General features: G+C 37.2%; 2 protein-coding genes across 3 annotated transcripts in view; one reads left to right on the top strand and one right to left on the bottom strand.

Moving 5' to 3' along the window:
* Positions 1-6043, bottom strand: part of LOC306769889 (chloride channel protein 1-like) — a 55904-nt gene extending 49861 nt beyond the window's left edge. For both annotated transcript variants that reach the window (XM_079258647.1, XM_079258646.1), the window contains exon 1: positions 5947-6043. In XM_079258647.1, the coding sequence (XP_079114773.1) occupies positions 5947-5997 (51 nt within the window). In that variant the 5' untranslated portion in view covers positions 5998-6043. The remainder of the gene's footprint in view (positions 1-5946) is intronic.
* Positions 6044-10138: 4095 nt separating this feature from the next.
* LOC306770427 (tyrosine-protein kinase STYK1-like) lies at positions 10139-19584 on the top strand (the record flags this gene model as incomplete). Its single annotated transcript, XM_079259287.1, has 10 exons — positions 10139-10193; positions 10512-10569; positions 13155-13186; positions 13671-13907; positions 14077-14258; positions 14821-14889; positions 15236-15450; positions 15621-15661; positions 15977-16073; positions 19389-19584. The coding sequence occupies 10 exons, from the start codon at positions 10139-10141 to the stop codon at positions 19582-19584; spliced, it is 1182 nt and encodes a 393-aa protein (XP_079115413.1).
* Between the last annotated feature and the right edge of the window lie 1414 nt (positions 19585-20998).

Genomic DNA, 20998 nt, shown 5'->3' with positions numbered 1-20998 from the left:
TGTTTGCTTGATTTCCTCTCTGTTAACTAATAAGGTGATAAAAGAGAGCAAAAGGAGGATTTAGGAATGCAGAAAGGCTTTCCATGCACAAGACAGCTGTGTGGACAATGCAAATCACACTGCTAGCACCTTGGCTTTAAACATTAAAAATGTCAGATATCACATCGCATGTAACCAGTTGTGGATGGGAAAGAATAAAAACAGTTGGTTACACAGGGTGCCCATAAAGTCTCTTCACAATTTTAAAGAAAATTTTAACAAAAGCAACTAATTAGGTATGTTAATTGGATATAAGATTCATAAAAACATGCAATCTGAGCTAAACTACAGGTTTAAGTTTGGAAGACATCATCACATGTGGCAATTCATGCACAGCACAAGACATTGATAAGTCAGTGAAAAGTTTTTTTTTCAGGAGCAAAAGCATAAAATGGAAAATAAAAAAGGGAAAAATAACTGGCTTTGTTGTTTCTGAATTGTCCTGTGGGTGCGTCGTTTAGTTTACGTAGCGTAGCAGCCGCCCCGTAAACGCAGCCAATCCAGGTTCAAACCTCACGTCTCCCTGACCCACTTCCTCATCTACCTGCTGAACGATGGAGGACTCTAAAGCCTGCAGAATGTTCAAAATAATATAAAAACACTCATGTATGGAGCACACAAATAACATATCACACACTTCACCACCTGACTAACCAACTGGTCGACTTTAAAAGCAGGGGTGTATAAAGCAGAAGTAGAAGTAATACTAAAGTAGAAGTCCTGCCATGATTGTGGATGTACCTGTGCATTTAGTACAGGCGCTTTTACTAACAGGTTCATCTACCTGCAGAGGAGCTGAGCTAAATAACTTCACCTGGTTTAGTTGGAACAGCTGCCACACAGGACTTCTGTTTTCTACTTCTACTTCATACACCTCTGTTCAAAAGTCCCCTAAGACGTCTAAACCCGGTTGGGTTTGATCTGAGCCAGACTTGAAGTTTGGAAATGCAAACAGCTGTTCATTCACTTTCCGTCCAGGAAAAAAGGATCTCTGATGCCGCCTGAAGACTTTGTTACTGTCACCCTCTTAAAATTATGGCTAAAGTAATTTTTCAGAAAGTTTTTCTAAAGATACAAAAGTTGGTTTTATTGTTTTTTGCATTTTTAGAAAGTCTTGAAAAACTTTAAGTCATTATTTTAAGAGGGTGACGTTATGTTGTCACAAATAAAACAGTTCCACATCGTCCCAACATGACTTCTCTCCTATTTTCCCTCTAAATAAGTGAAACTTAACTCTGCACTAATAACTCATAGTTCTTCACCCTCCCATCATTGCCTCAGTCTCTTATTCATTTCTTTCCCTTGCTCCCCAAGTGCCACTGAAACACTACTCTAGGCTAAATTTAGTATCAGTGTGAGTCAATATTCCTCACTACAGTTCCCACACCTCTCCTTCACCATCACTGTACGTTGCAGAGCTTCATCATACTCCTCAGTTTCTTCTATGTCTCATTTCCTTTTACTCTACGTCCAGCTTGAGTCACCTGATCCCTCAAAAACATGCAAGCAGGATGTATAAACTAATAGAAACCAATGCAAAACAATGACTAAATTCATAGTTCTGTACATAGTGTGTACTATATACAACACTAAAGATATGTAATTGAACAAATCATTGAAATTTCCCAAAAACTTGAAGCTTCTTTTTAGATCATGGGTTCCACATGGATTCAATCCAGCAGCCACATTTTAAGAAAAATCTATCAATGTTTATTATCAAGTGAGGAGAGTATCAGAAACATTTACGGTGAACACAGTAGTGCAAGTTCTGCACCTTTGTGTACATTCTCAGATGTAAGTCGCTTTGGAGAAAAGCTACTGCTAAATGAACAGAACAGAAAAGAAAAGGAAAGTTTATTGTTATTGCACCTTTTATGTTCAAAACAATTAAAAATGCTTTACATTGAAACATTAAAAGCATTACAATTGGTGTAAAGAAGCATAAAAGACAACAAATAAAAAAATAATAAAGCCATAAATTAAATTAAAATCATGAATAGCACGATCACGGGAAAGTTACATTTCATACATAGTCGCATGAGAAAAGAAATGTTTTTAACCTGGATTTAGAGGCGTCTACTTGGTATAAGTTTAATCTTCATTGGCAGTTTGTTCCACATTTGCAACACTGATATTTTTCACTAAGCTATTACCATGAAACTGCCCAAAGTCTGCTTCTTATAATAAATAAATTACTTTTTAAATAACATACATTTATAAGTTTAAATGTTCAAATGAGCCATTATCTAATTACCTATGAGCCAATTAGTAAAAAGAACAATTAAATTGAGAAATTAGAAATTAAAACCAACTTTTGCACATCATTAGCCATACTAACGTCAAAACAAAAAGATATTTTTTACTGTAGGGAAACTTCTGCCATCTGTTCACCCCAAATTCACCAGAAGCCCCTTTACAGGGTTCAATTTGTAGTTTTTTTTTTTTCCCAAAGAAATATCCCATCTAGGCTCCATCAACTAAATGCAGTTCACATTTTCAAACTTTATACTTTAACCAACACATGATGGGAGTGTATAATGTGCCACACCTTAACAATATTGACAAAAGAATGGTTAACTAACCAAAAGGAGCTCCACCTCGTATAAGTCACTGTATGATAACATCCACCTCTAAGATATATAGACTGAATACAAAAGAAGCCCATCATAAAAGGTATAGTGACTAAAGCAAAAACACATGCACACTCAGACATATGCATGGAAGGGGGCTAAGCAAATATTTAATCTGTGATAACACATCTGTGAAGCTAAACTATGTGTTTAGATCATTTAAAAAGAAAGAATAACGCAACATTTTGTCGAAATGATTTGGTTTAAATGGTTTTACAGGCTGATTTATATTGCAACCATTTGTAGGTTTTAAAGTGTTCCTTTATGTTAAGACATCGCCAAATCCCAAAAAAGGAAAAGAAAAATATATATTTCACTTACTAGTGTTAAAGCTACATTAGAATGTGCCTTTAAAGCTTTTATCCAGCCCACGGTATCACTTGAGAGCAGTATTTTGCTTTATGGCACCATGCCACCCACCCACAACTGGATATTAACATATTAGCTGTTTGGAACCATGTCTGAAACCGGAGATCCACCGATCAACATGCTTAAATGTCTTTGGGCCAGACATTGAACCTGCTTTGCTCCTCGATGTGCCTGTCAGGGTATGTGTGTGAATGTGTGACTGACATGTTTTGTAAATAAATAAAGAAAAAAATTCAAACAATAAACCTTCAACATTCATTGTAAATGGCCAACCATGCTCCAAAGCTGGTTATCAATATTCTTGTTTAAATTCACTGATGAGAAGTGTCGCTGCAAGTTTCAGAGAAAATGAATACACATCCCGGTCATCATTAATATATCAGGGGTAGAAAAATCGAATTAAAAAAAATCAAATATTGGGATTTTTTGATTCACAATTTTAAAATCTTTTTTTTTTTAAATCTTTTTTTTTTTTACCAAATAAAATAATCTATTATAACATTTTTGTCATTTTTATTGTTTTTATTGATCTTTTAACTTGTCTTCTTAGGCATTATAGCAGCAGAATGATGGTGTGGCTACTGTGTTGCTTTTTTTCTAATTGAAATCAAGAATAATGACTATCAAAAAATTACATTTTTTTAATCTACAAAAATCAGCAAAATCAAAGAATTGTGAGAATCGCAATTTAAATTGAATCGGCACCCAAAAACTGGGAATCAAATCAGGACAAAAGCATATCGTCACAACCCTAGAATATATCATTATGTGTATGATGCATTTGACTTAATTAAAAAAAAAACACTGAAGCCTCTGAGTCACTATGGACTGATATCAATCCACCTACTGGTATACTTCAAACCAGTTTCACTTATTTGACCGGAAAATTTTCCCTTTTTTGATTTAAAAAAAAACATTTCTGAGAATGCACTTAATATATTCTTTCCAAAGTGAATCATTTGTGGAACATGTCATTGAAAGGCCCTCTGATCTGCACATAACTCTGTACAGTGCTACATGTGTATGAATGAATGTGAGCACGTGCCATCATAAGCAGTTATTTCAAGTCAAACCTATGCATATGAAGGTCTTCTAAAATAGAGAAGGGTTTAACTCCATACATTCTCCACATGACTGCCAAGTGTCCAGCCACGTGGCCTGTCGTTCTAGCAGATTGGAGTTGGAGTGAGATTATTATTGTCTTTATGGTTTAAAAAAAAAAAAAAAAAAGTTAATAAAGGGAAGAAAAGTGAAGCAGACCTCTGTGTACAGCCCCCCGCCATGAGCCATAGTATAAACAAAAAGGGTCAGCACAGTCCACAGAGTTCTCTAAAGCAGACTCACAGGTTTGATGACGTGGGACTTGCTGCATAACCCGCTGGTATAAGATTTCAACAGCTATTAAATTCTATAGGTGTTCATGATCACCAGCCTTTACATTCCAGCATATCAACACCACAGATCCCATGCAGCTGAACGCATCAGTCTTCACGCATTCGGAAGTGAGCTACACCTTTCAAAACAAATTCATACTATTTCCTGTTATGCCACCGACTTAGCCACATTACTGCTGATGTAGATCAATAGAAATGCAATGAGGAGCCAACCCAAGTAAAACATTAGTTTAAAAAAAATAAAAAAAAATAAAAAAGGCTGAACATTGTGTGGTTACATACAAAATCACTTCTTTCACTTGAAAAAAAAAATAGAGGGAAAACAGTTTTTCAAGACGTTTTTTTCTTATTATTAAGGAGATTAAGATTTTTTTTTTTTTATTAATTGGTGAAAGTTGTCCAGTAAAATTTTCCTAATGAAAAATACCAAATCATAAAAATATAAAGATAATATATAGTAATATTTAATGCATCAGAAGTCAGAAAAAGTTTTGTTTTCAGTTTAGTTTTTCTACTTATTCTTTTCATTTTCTGTTACTGGGAACCCACTGTGCCTGGCGGAGACAATAAGCACATACAGGTCCGTGAAATGTTCCAGTCTTCCTGTGTACATTCCCCTACAACAGCATAAACACCATCACCAATAAAACCATCCTGAACACCTCTAAGTCACAATGAAACTCATCCAGATGCACATCTGGATGAGTTTCTTCATGAATAGAGAGAACGGGCAATGTGTGAGATCCGGTTTCTTCTCTGTGGAAGACCAAAGTGCAAACACCCAGGACACACACATTTATACACACTGGACTAACATGAAAGCAGTCCTGCAAAATCATGAACATAAACACACTCAGCTAATATACACAAACATGTTAGGACACTGTGTAAATACTCTCTTTCTCTCTGTCACACACACACACACACACACACAGAGGAAAACTTTAATATAAAAGTCACAGAAGTCCTTCCTACGTGTTAAGCCTGAACAGGGCTTAAGAAACGAGGCGCAGAGAGGCTAGCAAACAGGTGGTGGCAGTGAAAGTAAGAAACAGCAAGACAGTGTCAAAATGTGTCGTGTATCCTTGTGTGTGCACGTGTATTTGTGCATGCCAAGATCAGGGGTGAAGGAGGTGCAGCGTCTCGGCACCTGTTGCCTGACCGTGTACATGACCCTGTTGTTTTACATGAGGTAATTAGTTTTCAGCATGACCACAGCTCTCTCTCACACACACACACACACACACACACACACACACACACACACACAAACACACACAACACGTTTTTCTCTTTCACAGACACAAACTTTAAATCTGACAAACGTCAGCCATGCAAGTGCAGCCGACGCTGCCCATACAGGTACGTCATGACAGAGAAGTGATTCAGGCGAAGACGGCGTGGACATGACGGAGACGTAAATGTGACAGATGGAGGATGGCAAACGGATATGGACGGAGAAAGATGGATGGATGAAAAAAGAAAAGACAGAGAAACGGAGAGGTAGCACTGACCAGAGTTTGCTTGTATCTAAGAGCCTTCCTTTCCGACGCATCTGCGGCCATTGACACACTGTCTCTGACCCAAAAATAAACCTAGCCGCTCTACGGGTGTCTCAGCATTACCAGGACCACTCCGGACACACACAAGGCATGGATCATCACACACACACACACACACACATTTCACGTGTGTGAACTGGTTTCAGCTGTAGTTACTGTAGGTTGGGATTCCCACAACAGAGTGGCCAGATGTCCATGTTCTCTGGGTCAGCGCCCATGTCCGATGGTCTTTCCAGGGTTGGAGTTATCCCTGGAAATGTCTCCTGCCTACAGTGTGTATTAACAAGTTGGCCATCTCTCAAGCTTTTTCATATGGCTTTGGTGTCTCACATGCTGCCTGAGCAAATCTGACAGCAAATAAAAAGAAAACAAAAATGTCAAACTATCTAAATGGATGAAAGGTTTCATTTTTCTGCAGGATAAAATCTGGACACAACCGCATCATTGTGAGGAATCTGCAGGAATTTCTCCTCCAAACTGCACGGCTTACATCTGTCTCATTTACATATTTATGCTGGATTAATCTACTCTGTAAAAATGATAGTTATTGTAAATATTGCCTCTTAAAAATTTACTTCTCAGAGTGAAACTCTTTACTTCTATTTTTTTTTTTTTTTTTTTAAAACAACAATGCAACCAAATTTTATAACCTAGCACACAAATGCAACTTAAGAATACGTCTTCTTATTCTGTGCCATCTTCTTCCAACTCAAACATGAAGCAGAAAAAGTAGGATATACCACATTTTTTTACCTGGTCAAGTTATGGAGACCAAAACTAGAAGCAGAATGAAACCACCTTACATTAAAGTGATGGGACTGATCAAACAAAGTCTGCCAAAGCAGCTTCTTTTACTGAATTAAAAAATAAAAACACAAACTACAACTGGCAAGAATCTGGCGATACGATTTGTATCACAATACGGGCCAATAATACGATCTATTGCAATATATCGGGATACTATAGACAAGATAATATACTTGTCTTTACTTGTAGTAAACACTGAGCGCTGCTGCATGCTTAACATCAACTTACTGCATAAGAACGGAGGATCTAGATTTTACTGCAGAGTAAAACAAAAAAACCCTGATCTTTATGTACTTGATGAAAAAAAATCTGCCTCAACAGTAAAGATCCGTTGCCTGACAAAAATCAATACAGTGCTTTTGAATATCGATATATTATTGTCACACAAAATATTATGATATTTCAATTTATCAATATTTTCCAACACCCCTTCAACTGACTGCTGCGAGAATTAAATCTGCCGCCTCAACATGGTCCAGATGATATTTCACATCAAAAGGGAATTAATTAATCAATTAATTCATCACTGTAATGATCAACATAGGAACAGCAGAGAAACATACCAAAGTGCTTTCGGTATCTGTGGGTGTGTCAACAGACTGCATTCACTTTAAAGAAAGGAAGAAAGAAAGAAAGGATTGAAGGAAGGAGGATGGAGGTGACACAGAGATAAAGTCATGATTACTCAGCATAAATACAAACTACGCCACAGTCAGCGGTCACACCTTTTAGCTGACACAAAACTCCATCATACTTACAGCAGAAACACTAAAAAACAAAAAATTTCCATACTATTAAATTCTATCTGTTGGATATAAATTTAAAATAAAAAATATTAATAAGCTTAACCCCTTTTTTTTTTCCAATTATACTGAATTCCTACTTACTAGTTACTCCAGACTATACTTTATTCTTTATAAACCATTTAGAAAATCTGATGCACAAGTCTGATTACTTCCATCACCCTTTACTTGTTCTCAGATGTTACTGCATGAATCTTAAACTACTATGTAAAACAGTCAGAAAACCAAACAGCTTTTAAAACATGTTGAAATATGTTGAAAAGAAATAATCACTATAGAGGAGTAAAGCAGTTTTATTGATTATCTCATGTTGATCTGTAAAACAGAAACTCTGTTTCATCTACACTGATAAAAAACTGTCAGAAACATAAATGTTCCTGATTTTCCACCTGCTGCTGGGAGTCTCATGAAAGCACACCTACTGACGTATGAATGGTGCAGACATGTATAACGCCAGGTGAGCGGAGGTGTGTGCAGGTGATAAGGGTGACTTGTGTGGGGTAGGTGGGTGTGGCAAAGCGGACAGAAACAAAAGGGGAAAAACAAGTGAGATAAGCCGGTGTCAGTAGAAAGGAAAGCGCTTATTTAAAGTCACTTGTACGTGAAGCAGAGATGCGTCTCACTGTCGATTCCACTCAAAACGTTGGACCAGCGATGCAAACATGAAAACCACGAGGGAGGCTTGGATTTTTTCTCACAGTTCTCTATTTAGAAAGCGATCTCGACAAACTAGACATTTGAAGAACACACAGCGTTGGCGACCGGAAGAGTCCCAGAGAGCTAGCAAGGTAGGACAGAAACTCACATTTTACTTTTCTATTCAAAATTTACAAATGAAGCCATCAGTGCAGTTCAAACTTATTTCCATAACAATGAGTAGATTGCAAAATGTGCACTAAAAATAATCCTCTTTATTATTTGTGATATCAACGTGCTCGCTCTCATGAATGAATCAACTGTGTTTTAACACACCACTTTGCATGAGCATTTAAAAGTCTATAACAGAGTAGCTTCACCGTCTACTTCCACTGACTGTGTGTGTGTGTGTGTGTGTGTGTGTGTGTGTGTGTGTGTGTGTGTGTGTGTGTGTGTGTGTGTGTAGTTTTTTGGAAAAACCTGAATGTCAAAGCACAATGTGGACAAACTGGTTTGGTGACATAGATGGGAGCTAAAGGGAAAACAACAGTGTGGGCGTGCCGCCGAGTGTGTGTTCAGCCTGCAGAAATGCTCGATACATACCAGAGAGACTTTGTAAGGATGTGTGTTCATGCACTACAGTGGGCATACACCCATTTAGGATGATGCAGCATTATGACCACCACCTGAAACAAACACGTACCTTACATTCTGTACATCTTTTCTCTGGCACTGCATCACTGTGGAAACTTTGTCTCAACTTACAATTAACTGCATTTGGTGAAACTACTTGAAAGGTAAAGAAACAACAAGGTAGACTTCCAAACTATTTGATTATCTGGCAGGAAAGGAAACCTCTGGAAGAATCATTTATTTAAAAACAGCTCGCTAACAAAGTCAGACAAATTAAAATGATAAAAAACTCTTTTTAAAACTAAAATTATAAAACCAATTTAAAAGGACAAGGATGCCCACAATTCCCTCCCTTTTAACTGCAGTTATAAAATATTCATATTGTTGTGTTTGACTTAGCCTCGCTCAATCACAGCCCGTGATAGTCCCCACCCCCCCTGCCTCAGCTGCATTTGTTAAACAAATCAGACAAAACAGGTGGGAGGAAAGAATCCAGGCCTGCACCTGACAAAAAAGTTGTTTGTGGCATCCTGCAAGCAGTCAGCGTGTCTCCCAACACCACAGGATTATTCCAGCTCACCTCAATTTCTGAATACACAGATCTGCATGCATGAGGAAAATAAAGTTATTTGTTTGAATGACATCTGCAGAGACGCTGAAAAGCTCCCACTTCCATCATCACTTCTGCTGCACATGGAGACGTTTTACGTCTTTCTCTCCACTGTTTAATGTTGCAAGTTACAATTACAAAACTCTTTCTGTGAGGTTGAAACACACAAAAGTCATTTTGAGGACTGTTCTAGCATGGAGATACCATCTCCTACAACAGCAAGTGGAATGCATGTCATAGCTGATGAGAAACGCTCTCAGGCTGAACAAGTCCAGCGTTTAACAGTGAGATCTGGGACTTTCAATGAGCTGCTGAATGTCTGCTTTCACTTTCACGGCTTCGATGGATTGTGGGTCACTGCTCTGAGTGGTGATTACAACCATCTCTAGCACTTTCTCAGCACTTTCTTCTTGTATTTGTCAGCCAATTCAATACAAAACAAGGGTAGATATGGAGAAAAAAAAGGTCATAAATGCTTAAATTATTTTTAAAAACTTGAAAACTCTCCTTGGATATGCGACTTTATTCAACCACCATGTACGGTACAGTTATTAGAAGGTAGTGTCTGAGCTTGCTGCTGAGCAGAGGAAATGCTGATCTCTCCTTCTAGCTGATGGTAATGCTGATCCAACTGTGTCCTCTCTTCCTCTCCAGCATGACATCCAACGCCACGACCGACAGCCTGTGTGAAGCCGACGACAAGCTCTGCAGTAAGGACACCATATCTACTCATCTCTCATCTTTATTTAGAATTTCCTGACCAATTCCTCCTCTTCCCTTTATGACTCCCATTTCACCTCTTACTCCATGTTTCCTCAACTAACGTCCTATTTTAACCTATATCCAGTGGTGTAGTGGTCCCTCATGAAATGGTTACACCTCAATTGTTTTCTCTTTTTTTAAAAAACAGAAAAAAGTAACTCAGAAAAACATTGTTTAAAAAAAAGACATCTAAGACTATTCTATTTAGTTTACCCCCAAAATCCATCAGTATATCTGCTCATTGTCACATAAGTTCTGCTCTTCAGTTTCAGAGAAGAAGGGTCATGAAATGACTAAACCAATAGCCTACTGGTACATAGACTGGTGAGAGAAAGGCTAATAGACACATTTACATATCTTTATTAAGTCTAAGGTTAACACAGCTGATGGCTAACTGCACCAGTGTAGCACAGGTACCTTAGCTCAGCTGTTGGACCGTGTAGATACAGTATCTGTGTAGAGATGTTTGTAATTGTAAACGCAGCATCACTGGGGGTTTAGAAGTGGGTATACTCAACACTGACTGAAAAAGAAGTGGTATACTCCGTATACCTGCACATACCCTGGACTACACCACTGTCTATATCTAAACTTTTAAGTGGGGTACACCAAGGTCCTCCCACATCGCCTTTTGCCAGCTTGCTATAATAAAAACATAAAGTACATTTTGTTCAGCAATAGAGCTGAACTCATCTGTTGGTGGTTAAGTTGATGTTACATTTGAACAGCAAACAGAGCACATCAGAAACTCTAACAACATGGAAACCAGTCTTGTGACAGAACTGGTCCGCAGTCATACGTGTTATTTACATTTTTCTTACACTGTTTCCAACACAGCTGCAGCTCAAATTTCCATTTGTCATCAAGTCTGTGTCGTACAGTTCCATACATGTTCCCAAATATGATCCACCTTTTGTGTCTAAATATCTACCAACAAATACTGATAAGAAAAAAACTGAATGGTGAAGGGCATCAATTCGTAGACAACAAGACTGGGACTTTTTCTGCAAAACATTTTTGACAGTCTGTGCACTTTTCTCTCCAAACTCTGATGCTGTAGCTTGTAGTTAGCACTGTACGTTTAGCTCGTAGGTCAGAAGATTTGGTGTTATTCAGCTACAAAAGTGTTTTCATTTCAACTATCAGGGGTTGAACTTGAATCGGTTACATCCTGCAAGTATTCAGACATCACCACTGATCAGAATCTGTCCTTCAGGAAACCCACTGAAAACCTTGTATGCGAACTAAAAGTCAAAATGGGTTCATTTTACAAGAACAAATCCACCGTTTCCTTTGCAACAACAGCATATTTAATATCAAATCCCTTCTGTCCTCTGCTGGATAATGTGGATCTATTCTTTTTTTAATAAATTCTCTATAAACAGAATGTCTGGCTACAATACAGGCATTATGGTGAAATCGAATTTATGTCGTCTGGGCAGTAGGATTGGATGTTACTTGCCCTCGTTCTATTCCCGTCACCATTGCTGGTATTTGGGAATCATTGTTACCTGTGGTAAGATCAGTGTATAGATGTAGGAGTATGTAGTTTTACACGTGTGTGCTTTTTGAAAAGGTTGTTCTGGGATAAATGAAAAAAGAAGCTTGTCTTTTACTTCTCCCCACTCCTTACTGAGTATCTATGTAGAATTCTTGCTGTGCATGGCCTGATTCAGGTCCAGTTTTACACTTGGTTGTGCAGCTACTCTTCTGCATCTTCTGTTTTTCTACTCTTGGCACACTATTTGTTTAAAATAAAAAAAATAAATAAATAAATAAATAAATAAAAAAACACTTCATTCTACACAGCTGAAAACCACCAACCAGGCCAGAAATCTGGGTGTAGCGATGGACTCTGTCTTACATTTTAAAAAAGATATTAAGCAGATAAAGTCAGCTTCTTGTCACCTGCTGAATTTATCATGTCACAGCAAGATCTGGGAAAAACTGGTCCATGCTTTCATCTTTAGTCGGCTTGATTACTGTAACAGTGTCTTCACGGTTCTTCCTACAACATCTATTAGAAACCTGCAGCTGATTCAGAACTCTGCTGCTCGATTCCTCACTAAAACCAAGAAACTGGACCACATCAGTCCAGTTCTGAAGTCATTACACTGGCTGTTTCACAACGATAACATTTCAGAAAAGAAGTTTAGCCTAAATGAACAATCTATACCTGCACATACAAAAGAAAAAAAACTATATATATATTTTTTTTAGGTTTTTTTGTGTTGACAAGCTCTCTAATTCCCTTGATAAATACAAACAAATTTCAGTGAGGATATTAATATCTGGTTTTATATTTGGACAGTCTTTGCTAAATTGCCGTCATGTCTGGCTATAAGCAGCAACAACACATCAACACCAGTAAAAAATGAATGACGACATAATGTCGAGTCAGAACGTCCTGTCATCATGAGACACAACCTTTTCAACAGCCAGCAGTCATCAGTGAACGTGAGCTACTCTGAAACTAAACCTGCTCAACCTTTGGATATAAGCCGTAACAGAAAGTCGATATCGCTGACGGTGGTTTGTATTTGTAGCCGAGGAGCATCTCTGTGGTTTCCTTACATAACAAAATGAAAAAAAAAAAAGTTTAAAATCCAGTTTCCACTTAGATCTGAAATTAACACACTGAATTGTGTCTCTCTTCAAGTAACACGGGAGTATCAGCTGGAAGTGATTGTTGTCCCCGCACTGCTCCTCCTGACCACCACACTCACCTTACTGGGCCTGTTTTTAATGAAGTATTGCCATGATGGGGAGCGGACACGAATCACCGCCTCAAAACACCACCACAGCTCAAGACACAGACATGCAAACACACACACACACACCCACAGACATGCAAACACACACAACCACAGACATACAGACACACACAACCACAGACATACAAACACACACAACCACAGGCATCACCTACATGGCATAGATGGTAAGCATGCACGCCAATGATAGTGTTCTTTTAAAATCTTTTCTCTACATTAAAGGTGGAGTATGTAAGATTTTCAATACTTTTAAAATAAATTAACTAAAAAAATAAATACAATCATAATTAAATTGTTTTTTAAACATGTAGGTTCCAGTCTGTCCATATTTGATGTGTTATTAAATTACAAGTTTAATTAATGACAAAGACCCTTCCTAAACGTTTGCCTACCAGTAAAAAAAAAAAAAAAAAAAAGTGCTTTTTGTCATTTGTCATTAATTAAACTTGTAATTTAATAATGCATCAAATATGGACAGACTGAAACCTACTTGCTCAAAAAACTAATTATGATTGTAGTTTTATTAGTTAATTTATTTAGAAAATATAGAAAATCTTACATACTCCATCTTTAAACAAAATACATTCATAAAAGTGTATTAGCGTGGTTTTTTTTTCTCATTGTATTCTGTGTCTTTTTATTCCTCATAAGCACCCCCTGGGATTAACCCACTAGAACATGAAGACGTGGAAATGACAGCTCAAAACGTGCAGCAAAACATCAAACCAAGTGCGGCTGCAGTACCGCAGGTGTCCACAGAGAGGCATCATGGAGTCTTCGGTCAGGTCACTGCATTGGAGCAGTTGTATTACATCAAGCCTAATGACACACTAAACCTCTACCGAGGTCGCATGGAGAACAAGAACGTCATCCTGAGGGTCCTGAAAGGTAACAGAGTCTAAATGTGACACTCGCCTGCGTAAAAAAGAAGCACAAGAACAAACTTAGTTTCCTCTGAGTTTAAGAAAAAGCACCAGACTAAAAGTTCTTCAAAGAGATTCATCTGCTGCTTCAGTTTATAAATCTGTTCTGATCTATAATCAATCTTCATCCCCAGATCCAGCAACCGGCAGTGAGAAACAGCGCTTTCTGGGGTTTGCTTCCTTCTTGTCAGAACTGGGGCCGCACCCCTTCATTCCTTTGGTGCTGGGTGTTGTTTCAGTCCAGCCACCGTTAATTATTGCAGTGGAGGAGCAGAAACACAGAGACCTGCTAGGATTCCTCTGGCAATGCAGACGGGTAGGTTACATTATGGCTACTATTTATCACTATTTTCAGAGATTATTCGCGCTGTAGGATACAGATTCACACTAGCACAGAGATGTCAAACTCCAGTTCCTGTATCTGGCAGCTTTTTGTTGTTTCCCTGCTCCAACACAGCTGATTAAAATCAAATTGATCCAACAGATTCTTATCAACAGATTCATTTATTTCAGTCAGGTGTGTTAGAGCATGGAGAAAACAAAAACCCAGCAGGATACTGGCCGTCAAGAACTGGACTTTGGCACCAGCAGAATGTCCATTATTTGTGAAGGAAATCTGAAGCAATCTTCTAAAAGTTGCCAAAAATTTATATGAATGAAAAAGTAGGGACACAGGAAACTGAATGTTGCTAATTGCTGTTATTTAGTAGAATATGTCATTTGTTATTTGAAGTTGCTAAAGAAATACAAGAAAATATTGGTGACAGATTTTCTTTAGGAATAACTTCCATGTCTGCAGATGTTTGAGACCTTATAACTTGTAAAGACGCATTTAAACATTGATCATTTTCTCTCTGCTCCCTGTTTCCTTACTGAAGGATAACTCGAGTTGTGATATAACGGAGAAAAGGATCTTCACCATGGCCGGACAAGTGGCTTCTGCTTTGGTTAGTTCAACTGCTTTCTGGCCTTTTTAATATATATATGAGAATCATATTATGAAGTGGTTATTCCGTCTTGTTGCTTATGCCTCATATTTTATGGAAAAATCTTTATTTGGCTGCAAAGTTGACACGATTCCATCTCCAGCTTCCCCCTGATGGTTCAGTAATACTGATATTTGTTCAGATTAAAGTTATTTCTACAGTTTAAATATGCTAATAGAAGTACTGTTGATGCATTTTTCTAATAGCTTCGTATTACTAAATTTCCCACAACTCCACAACCATCTCCCAACAACCTATCTTTGTATCATCCCTCAGTATTTTCTCTTTCTTTCCGATCGTCTTCCAGGAGTATCTGCATAGTCGGAGCTGCATCCATGGCAACATGGGAGCTCGCAGCGTTCTGGTCGATGAAGATTTGACTGCAAACCTCTGGGGATTGGGCTCAGCCTACCGCAGGAGAACACAGGTGGGCTCGCCAGGGGCAGTGGAGGATATGGAGCTGAGGAAATGGCAGGCACCTGAAGTGCTGGCCGCGAGGCCCGTCAGTCCCAGCAGCGATGTGTGAGTTAATTGTTAAAAATAAACAAACAACACTATTAAATGGTTTATTGGAAACACTTTTCACTAAAAATGAATTAAAAATGCTTTTTGTTAGACTTAGAAGCAAGTAGCATACTTGATGAGCTCCCTCTCCCCCATTACTGACTTGATGCTTGTCTGTTTTCTGACAGCTGGTCCTTTGGTATCCTCCTCTATGAAATGGTCACACTGGGTGAGAATTCTTCCAATGCTAAAGTTAATGTCCTTTAAAAGTTGTTTATTCAAAAGGTTTTGAGGGATATGTAGCTCTTATCTGTTGGATATCAAGGGGGTGTGGCCATCTTGTCCTCTATGTGTAATGTGGGGAGGCTATTTGGATAAGCACTACTCCTTTAATCTTTTCCAGACAAAGACATTGGCCTGAATAATTCATACTGTATGCTGGCAAGAATTTCAGCTACAGCATTATATTTGGCCAGGGGGAGGCAACATCTTTTCAGAGCACATTCATTTCATATATTCTCATATATTTCTCTGCTATGTACAGGTGACCCACCTTTTGCTTCAATTATGGCAACTGAACTTCTGCAGCATCTCCAAAGGGGGAAGTTCCTCAAACGGCCAGCCACCTGCTCCAACACACTGTAAGAACAGCAGCAGAACTTACTGTCATGAAGAATTGATGGTTATTTTCCATGTTTTGTTAGTTTCCAAGCCAAAGCGTACACATTTTATGACACATCTTCACTCTAAGCAGTGTAGAAAATGAATAAATCATGCATGAATGAATTTTCACTCATTACAAATCGCTTCTGTGTTTTTAAATTTTTTGTCTGAATATTTGGAAACTCCAAATAGTATAGTTATCCTATATCATTTTAGACAACTTTTCTATTAATATTGGTTTTTTAATATGCTTTTGCATGCCTCCTTTCTCTACTATATATGCTGCTGTATACAGCAATGCTGTAACAACAACTTGTCAATCTGGGATTATTACATTTCATTTGACTCTGAAAATACTGAAACCAGCGATGACATTTTTAAACATAAACACCAGCAAAATGAAATAACTTAGTCATATAACAGTTTTTCTACTTTTAATAAAGGTTTTGATTATTGTTATTAACGTGATTCCCAGAATCAGCTTCATAACACTTTATGAGATACAAATGTCAGTAGATCAGACTGGGACGACAGCTGACACTGATCGCACTTCAGTGCTGTTCAAGCTTAAACAGCTTGAACAGTTGACCCCAAATCATGTGTGGTCAACTCCAGTCCTGGGGAGCTGAAGTCCTGCAAGGGTTGGGAGTTTCCCTGCTGCAACTCGCCTGACACACATCGGACTGAATGAGAAGGCTCCTGCAGACTCTGCACACGTCTGCTAATTACCGATTGAATACCCAAATTCCTGACCAGATGGCAAGACCTTTCATATCAACCACATCTCATTTACTAATTAAATATCATTTTGTATATTTAAAGCCAACAATTCTGGTCAAACATGCTTTCCTCCATCCTCCTTTCTGCAGTTTGGTAGCTAAATCTTTATTGAGGAGCCCAGCTATGAGGGAACAGATCAGATGCATTTGAAAAGAAGTGTTTTTTAGACTACAAAATTTTATTGAATAAACACTTTTTATTGTTATGCATGGAGGGGTTTATCTATGCTTTTACAAGCTTCACCTCAACTACATCAGTTTTAAGGTGCAATAAATGTGGACAAGATGTGAGTAAATATTATTACAATACAAGGCTATAACAGCAAATAAGTACTTAAACTATAAAACTAGCAAACATTAGCTGGCAAATTAACTAAATCAGCTGGTACCAGAATTTTTGTCAAACAATATTTGGGGTTATTTGTTAGGCTTACCTTAGTCGCATGTAAATGCATTGCACCAACTCCGCCACTGGTTAATGAAAATATAGGCTAGTAAAATAAATACTTCGAACAAATTATAACTATAAAATAAAATAAAACTAGTTAATTTAACAGCTGCCGACACACCTGACGCTGCACCACATCCGGCGTAAGTTACGCCATGACGTTGTTCTCTGACGTGGACACGAAGTCAGATGGGTATTGTAGTTTATAAAGTATTTATTCTCAGACCATTTGCCATCTCTCCTCATTAGTAGGACTACAAACATGGCTGCACAGAGTCTCCATTTACTTTATCGGCTGTGCATCATGTGTCATCTCAGACATGTTGACATCTACGTTAATTTCCGGTAGAATTTCATGATCTACAGTAATAGGTTTTTGTTTTGGTGACAATTTATACTAAAAAATGACTTGTTTTTATTGCTGTATGGGTGCTGTAGTGGCGGGCATTAAGGAAAAAGAATAAAAGACATGGAGTAACTTTTTCCTGCTTTCCTGCTTGGAGGGAAGAGAAGGTCGCAAATATTAGACCTCACAACAGTAACATAATAGTAAAAATATACTTGTGAGGAAAATGTCTATCTGTGTAATATCTGATTTGTACTTTTTGTAACTCATTTAAAGTTTAAAACCAAAACAATGAGGAAGTCATTTTTATAAATAGGAGATGAAAGTATTCCAATTTTTTTTTAACCTTTTTTTAAGTCTTCCTCTTAGTATATATTACAGTTAAAATAAAAAAACACATAAAAAATGATCCACTATGCTGTATCTTTGTACAGCTGAGGCTGTAGCTGCAAAGGGTGGTAAAATTTAATTTATCTGTAAGTAAATCACCTTGCTATTTTAGGCCCTGCACCACCTATTTGTAAATTAGAGATGAGCCTTTAAGGATTTATCATTTCTAAACTGATCTGCTTTGTTAGACTCACACCACAGACCAGGTAGACAAAGACATCGCTATGGCAACCTGTGGTCATTTCTCATGTTGCTGCTCCATGTCTTGGTTTTAATTAAATAAGGTTCCACATTATTTGTCATGTCCATTTTTGGTAGATAATGTTCTCTGGTGTAGTTGGTTAGCATTTCCCTGGAAATTTTCCCCTTCTGGCATATCAGCATGTTTTCTGCAACAACACTGTGTTTCACCTGGCTATGAATGAATGGAATAAACTATTCACCTTGTGGTAGATGCCAACATGGGGCGTGTTTCACCCATAATCCTGAGCGACTCCTATTCCTTATATAAATCCTTGATTTCTACATCTTAAAAGGCTCGTATCTGCCCGAAAAACTGAAAAATGAGTTCTTCATATTTGCACAAAATAAAACTACCGGTCTTGTTTGTAAATATGATGGCCTAAATTACAGTTGTGTTCATATGTATTCATCCCTTTTTATTAAAGAAAGGGCTGAATTTACAACAGTCACTCAAATAACTGGAGACTTAAAAAAGGAACAATAACTAAAAATTTGCAAAAATATAATTTAGTAATATAAAACACTGTTTTTCCATTTAATTGTGTTGAAGGAAGAAATAAAACAAACAAACAAACAAACAAATTGGTCCTGGACAAATTAGAGCACTTTTCTGTTGAACAGTGGGACAAAATACCTGTCAACAGGTGCAGAAGTCTGACTGTAGTGGAAACATAAAAGGATTGTTCAACAAAATATTAGTTTATGAGTGATGTGATATGTAATAAATTATCTTGTTTGTTTGCTTTTTTTAAAAAATTTTCTATTGAATCAGTTAGAAAATAATGTAATGATTTTCTTAAAATGTTTATTTATTATTACTTTAGTCAATTTTAGCTTATTTTACAGGCAGCTGTTTTTTTGTTTTTTTTTTCCTTTTTTAATGAAAGGGTATGAATAAATATGAGCACAACTGTATATATAAGCAGTGTACTAAAACAATGTGCGATGCAGGTGAATATGATGACTTCCTATAGCCGGTAATTATATCATATTAACACAAATCATGTTAAAACTCGAGTAATGTTTATTTTTCTTTTTGTTTGTTTGTTTTAGCTGAGATGTAACTTTTTCGTACTCTGGTCCATAGGTACTCCATCATGAAGTCCTGCTGCCAGTGGAATCCTCAGCGCCGTCTCTCCACGTCAGAACTAATCAGAACTCTACATACAGAAGAGAAATCAGCCAATGGGAGAACAGTTCTGAGAGTCCCTGAACCACTGAACTTGGAGAGATACATGAGGGAGGCGGGATATGGAGAAGCTTTCAATTATGCTGTGCTCTGATTGGTCAAAACGCGTATCAATCAGAAGTTTCATTATGCTGCTGTTCCCTGGTTACTCAGCATATAAAAAATGAAGGAATAATTGATACAACATAAATATGCAAGTTATATTTTGTATATATATTGTTTTGTACTTGTTTCTACTGTCAAGAAGAATGTCAATGACATTCAAAGCACAATCACTTTGTTGAGTAATTTATTTTTTTTACATGCCTTACATGTGGGTAAATATTCAATGGTCGCTGTAAATGATTATGGAAATTTAAATAAATATATTGCTTTATTTTCCATTATGTTTTATGTTAACATGGAGCCAGACCACTTTAAACACCCAAACATCAGAGACATGAAACCATCAGAAAGATTCTTTTTCTTGCCAGACATCATCATTGTTTTGGTCACAAAAAAAGTAGAATAAAAATATGCTTGGTTATGTAAACACACAATGGTAAATACTAGGATTCTTGATCACTTTACTAATTCAATATTACTTACTTTTGGGTAAAAAATGTCTTAAACTGTCATCTCCAGATTGTATATGATTGATGTGATTGAGGATGTTGCAACAATGGCAGAAAGACCAAAAAGAAAGAGATATTTCATTAATGTACCTTTTTTTTTTTTTTTTTTTTTTTGGAATGCGTGAAAAAGATATCAGTAACTGCTGTTATAAGGTAAGCCAAATAAATTATTTGGCTGTAGCTAAGCTTGAATGACTCTACCGCAATTACTGTTCATTCCTGATACATAAAATGTCAACTTCAGAATTAAGTTCCACACTCATGACAAACTTGAAGCATTCCTCATCTTTTTCTTTTTTTATAAGCCAAATAGATCATTCAATGCAATTCAGCTTTATTTGCATAACGTCACTTGACAACTGTGATTTACAGCCCTTTTCAGACACATCAAGTCAAGCTAATTCATGATAAAAAGCTTAAATAAGGAAAACCAGCAGATTGCATTAAATTTTGACTCTAATCTAATCCCCTATCATAAGCATGCACAAGGCGACAGTTACAATGTTTTAACTGCAGAAATGAGCGGGTTTATGCTCATATGGCCTCTGTTGTAAGAAGCAAAGGGAATTGGTGGTAACAGGTAACAAAAGGTTCCTGATTATCAAAACATCACAGCAGGCTGCTTGTCATTACTGAAATGACCCAACTGTTGCTCATTTTTTATCAGCACGGTTTAGGATCTCATCTGCATAACTCGATATTCCCATCTGTAGTGTTTATAATTTGTAAACAGATGCTACTTTGCCTGAGATGGTAAATATACCCCTCTGTGCACTTAATGCAACCTAGGGTTGCAGATGTCAAGATTTTATTTGTTTATATTAATTTATTTTATTCTATTTACATGATACTATGTGGAGTATTTTTTTTTAATATCTTGATTTCCAATTCCAA

The sequence above is a fragment of the Telmatherina bonti genome (assembly GCF_933228915.1).
Source record: "Telmatherina bonti genome assembly, chromosome: 19".
NCBI lineage: Eukaryota > Metazoa > Chordata > Actinopteri > Atheriniformes > Telmatherinidae > Telmatherina > Telmatherina bonti.
This window is presented reverse-complemented; position numbering and strand designations above follow the sequence as displayed.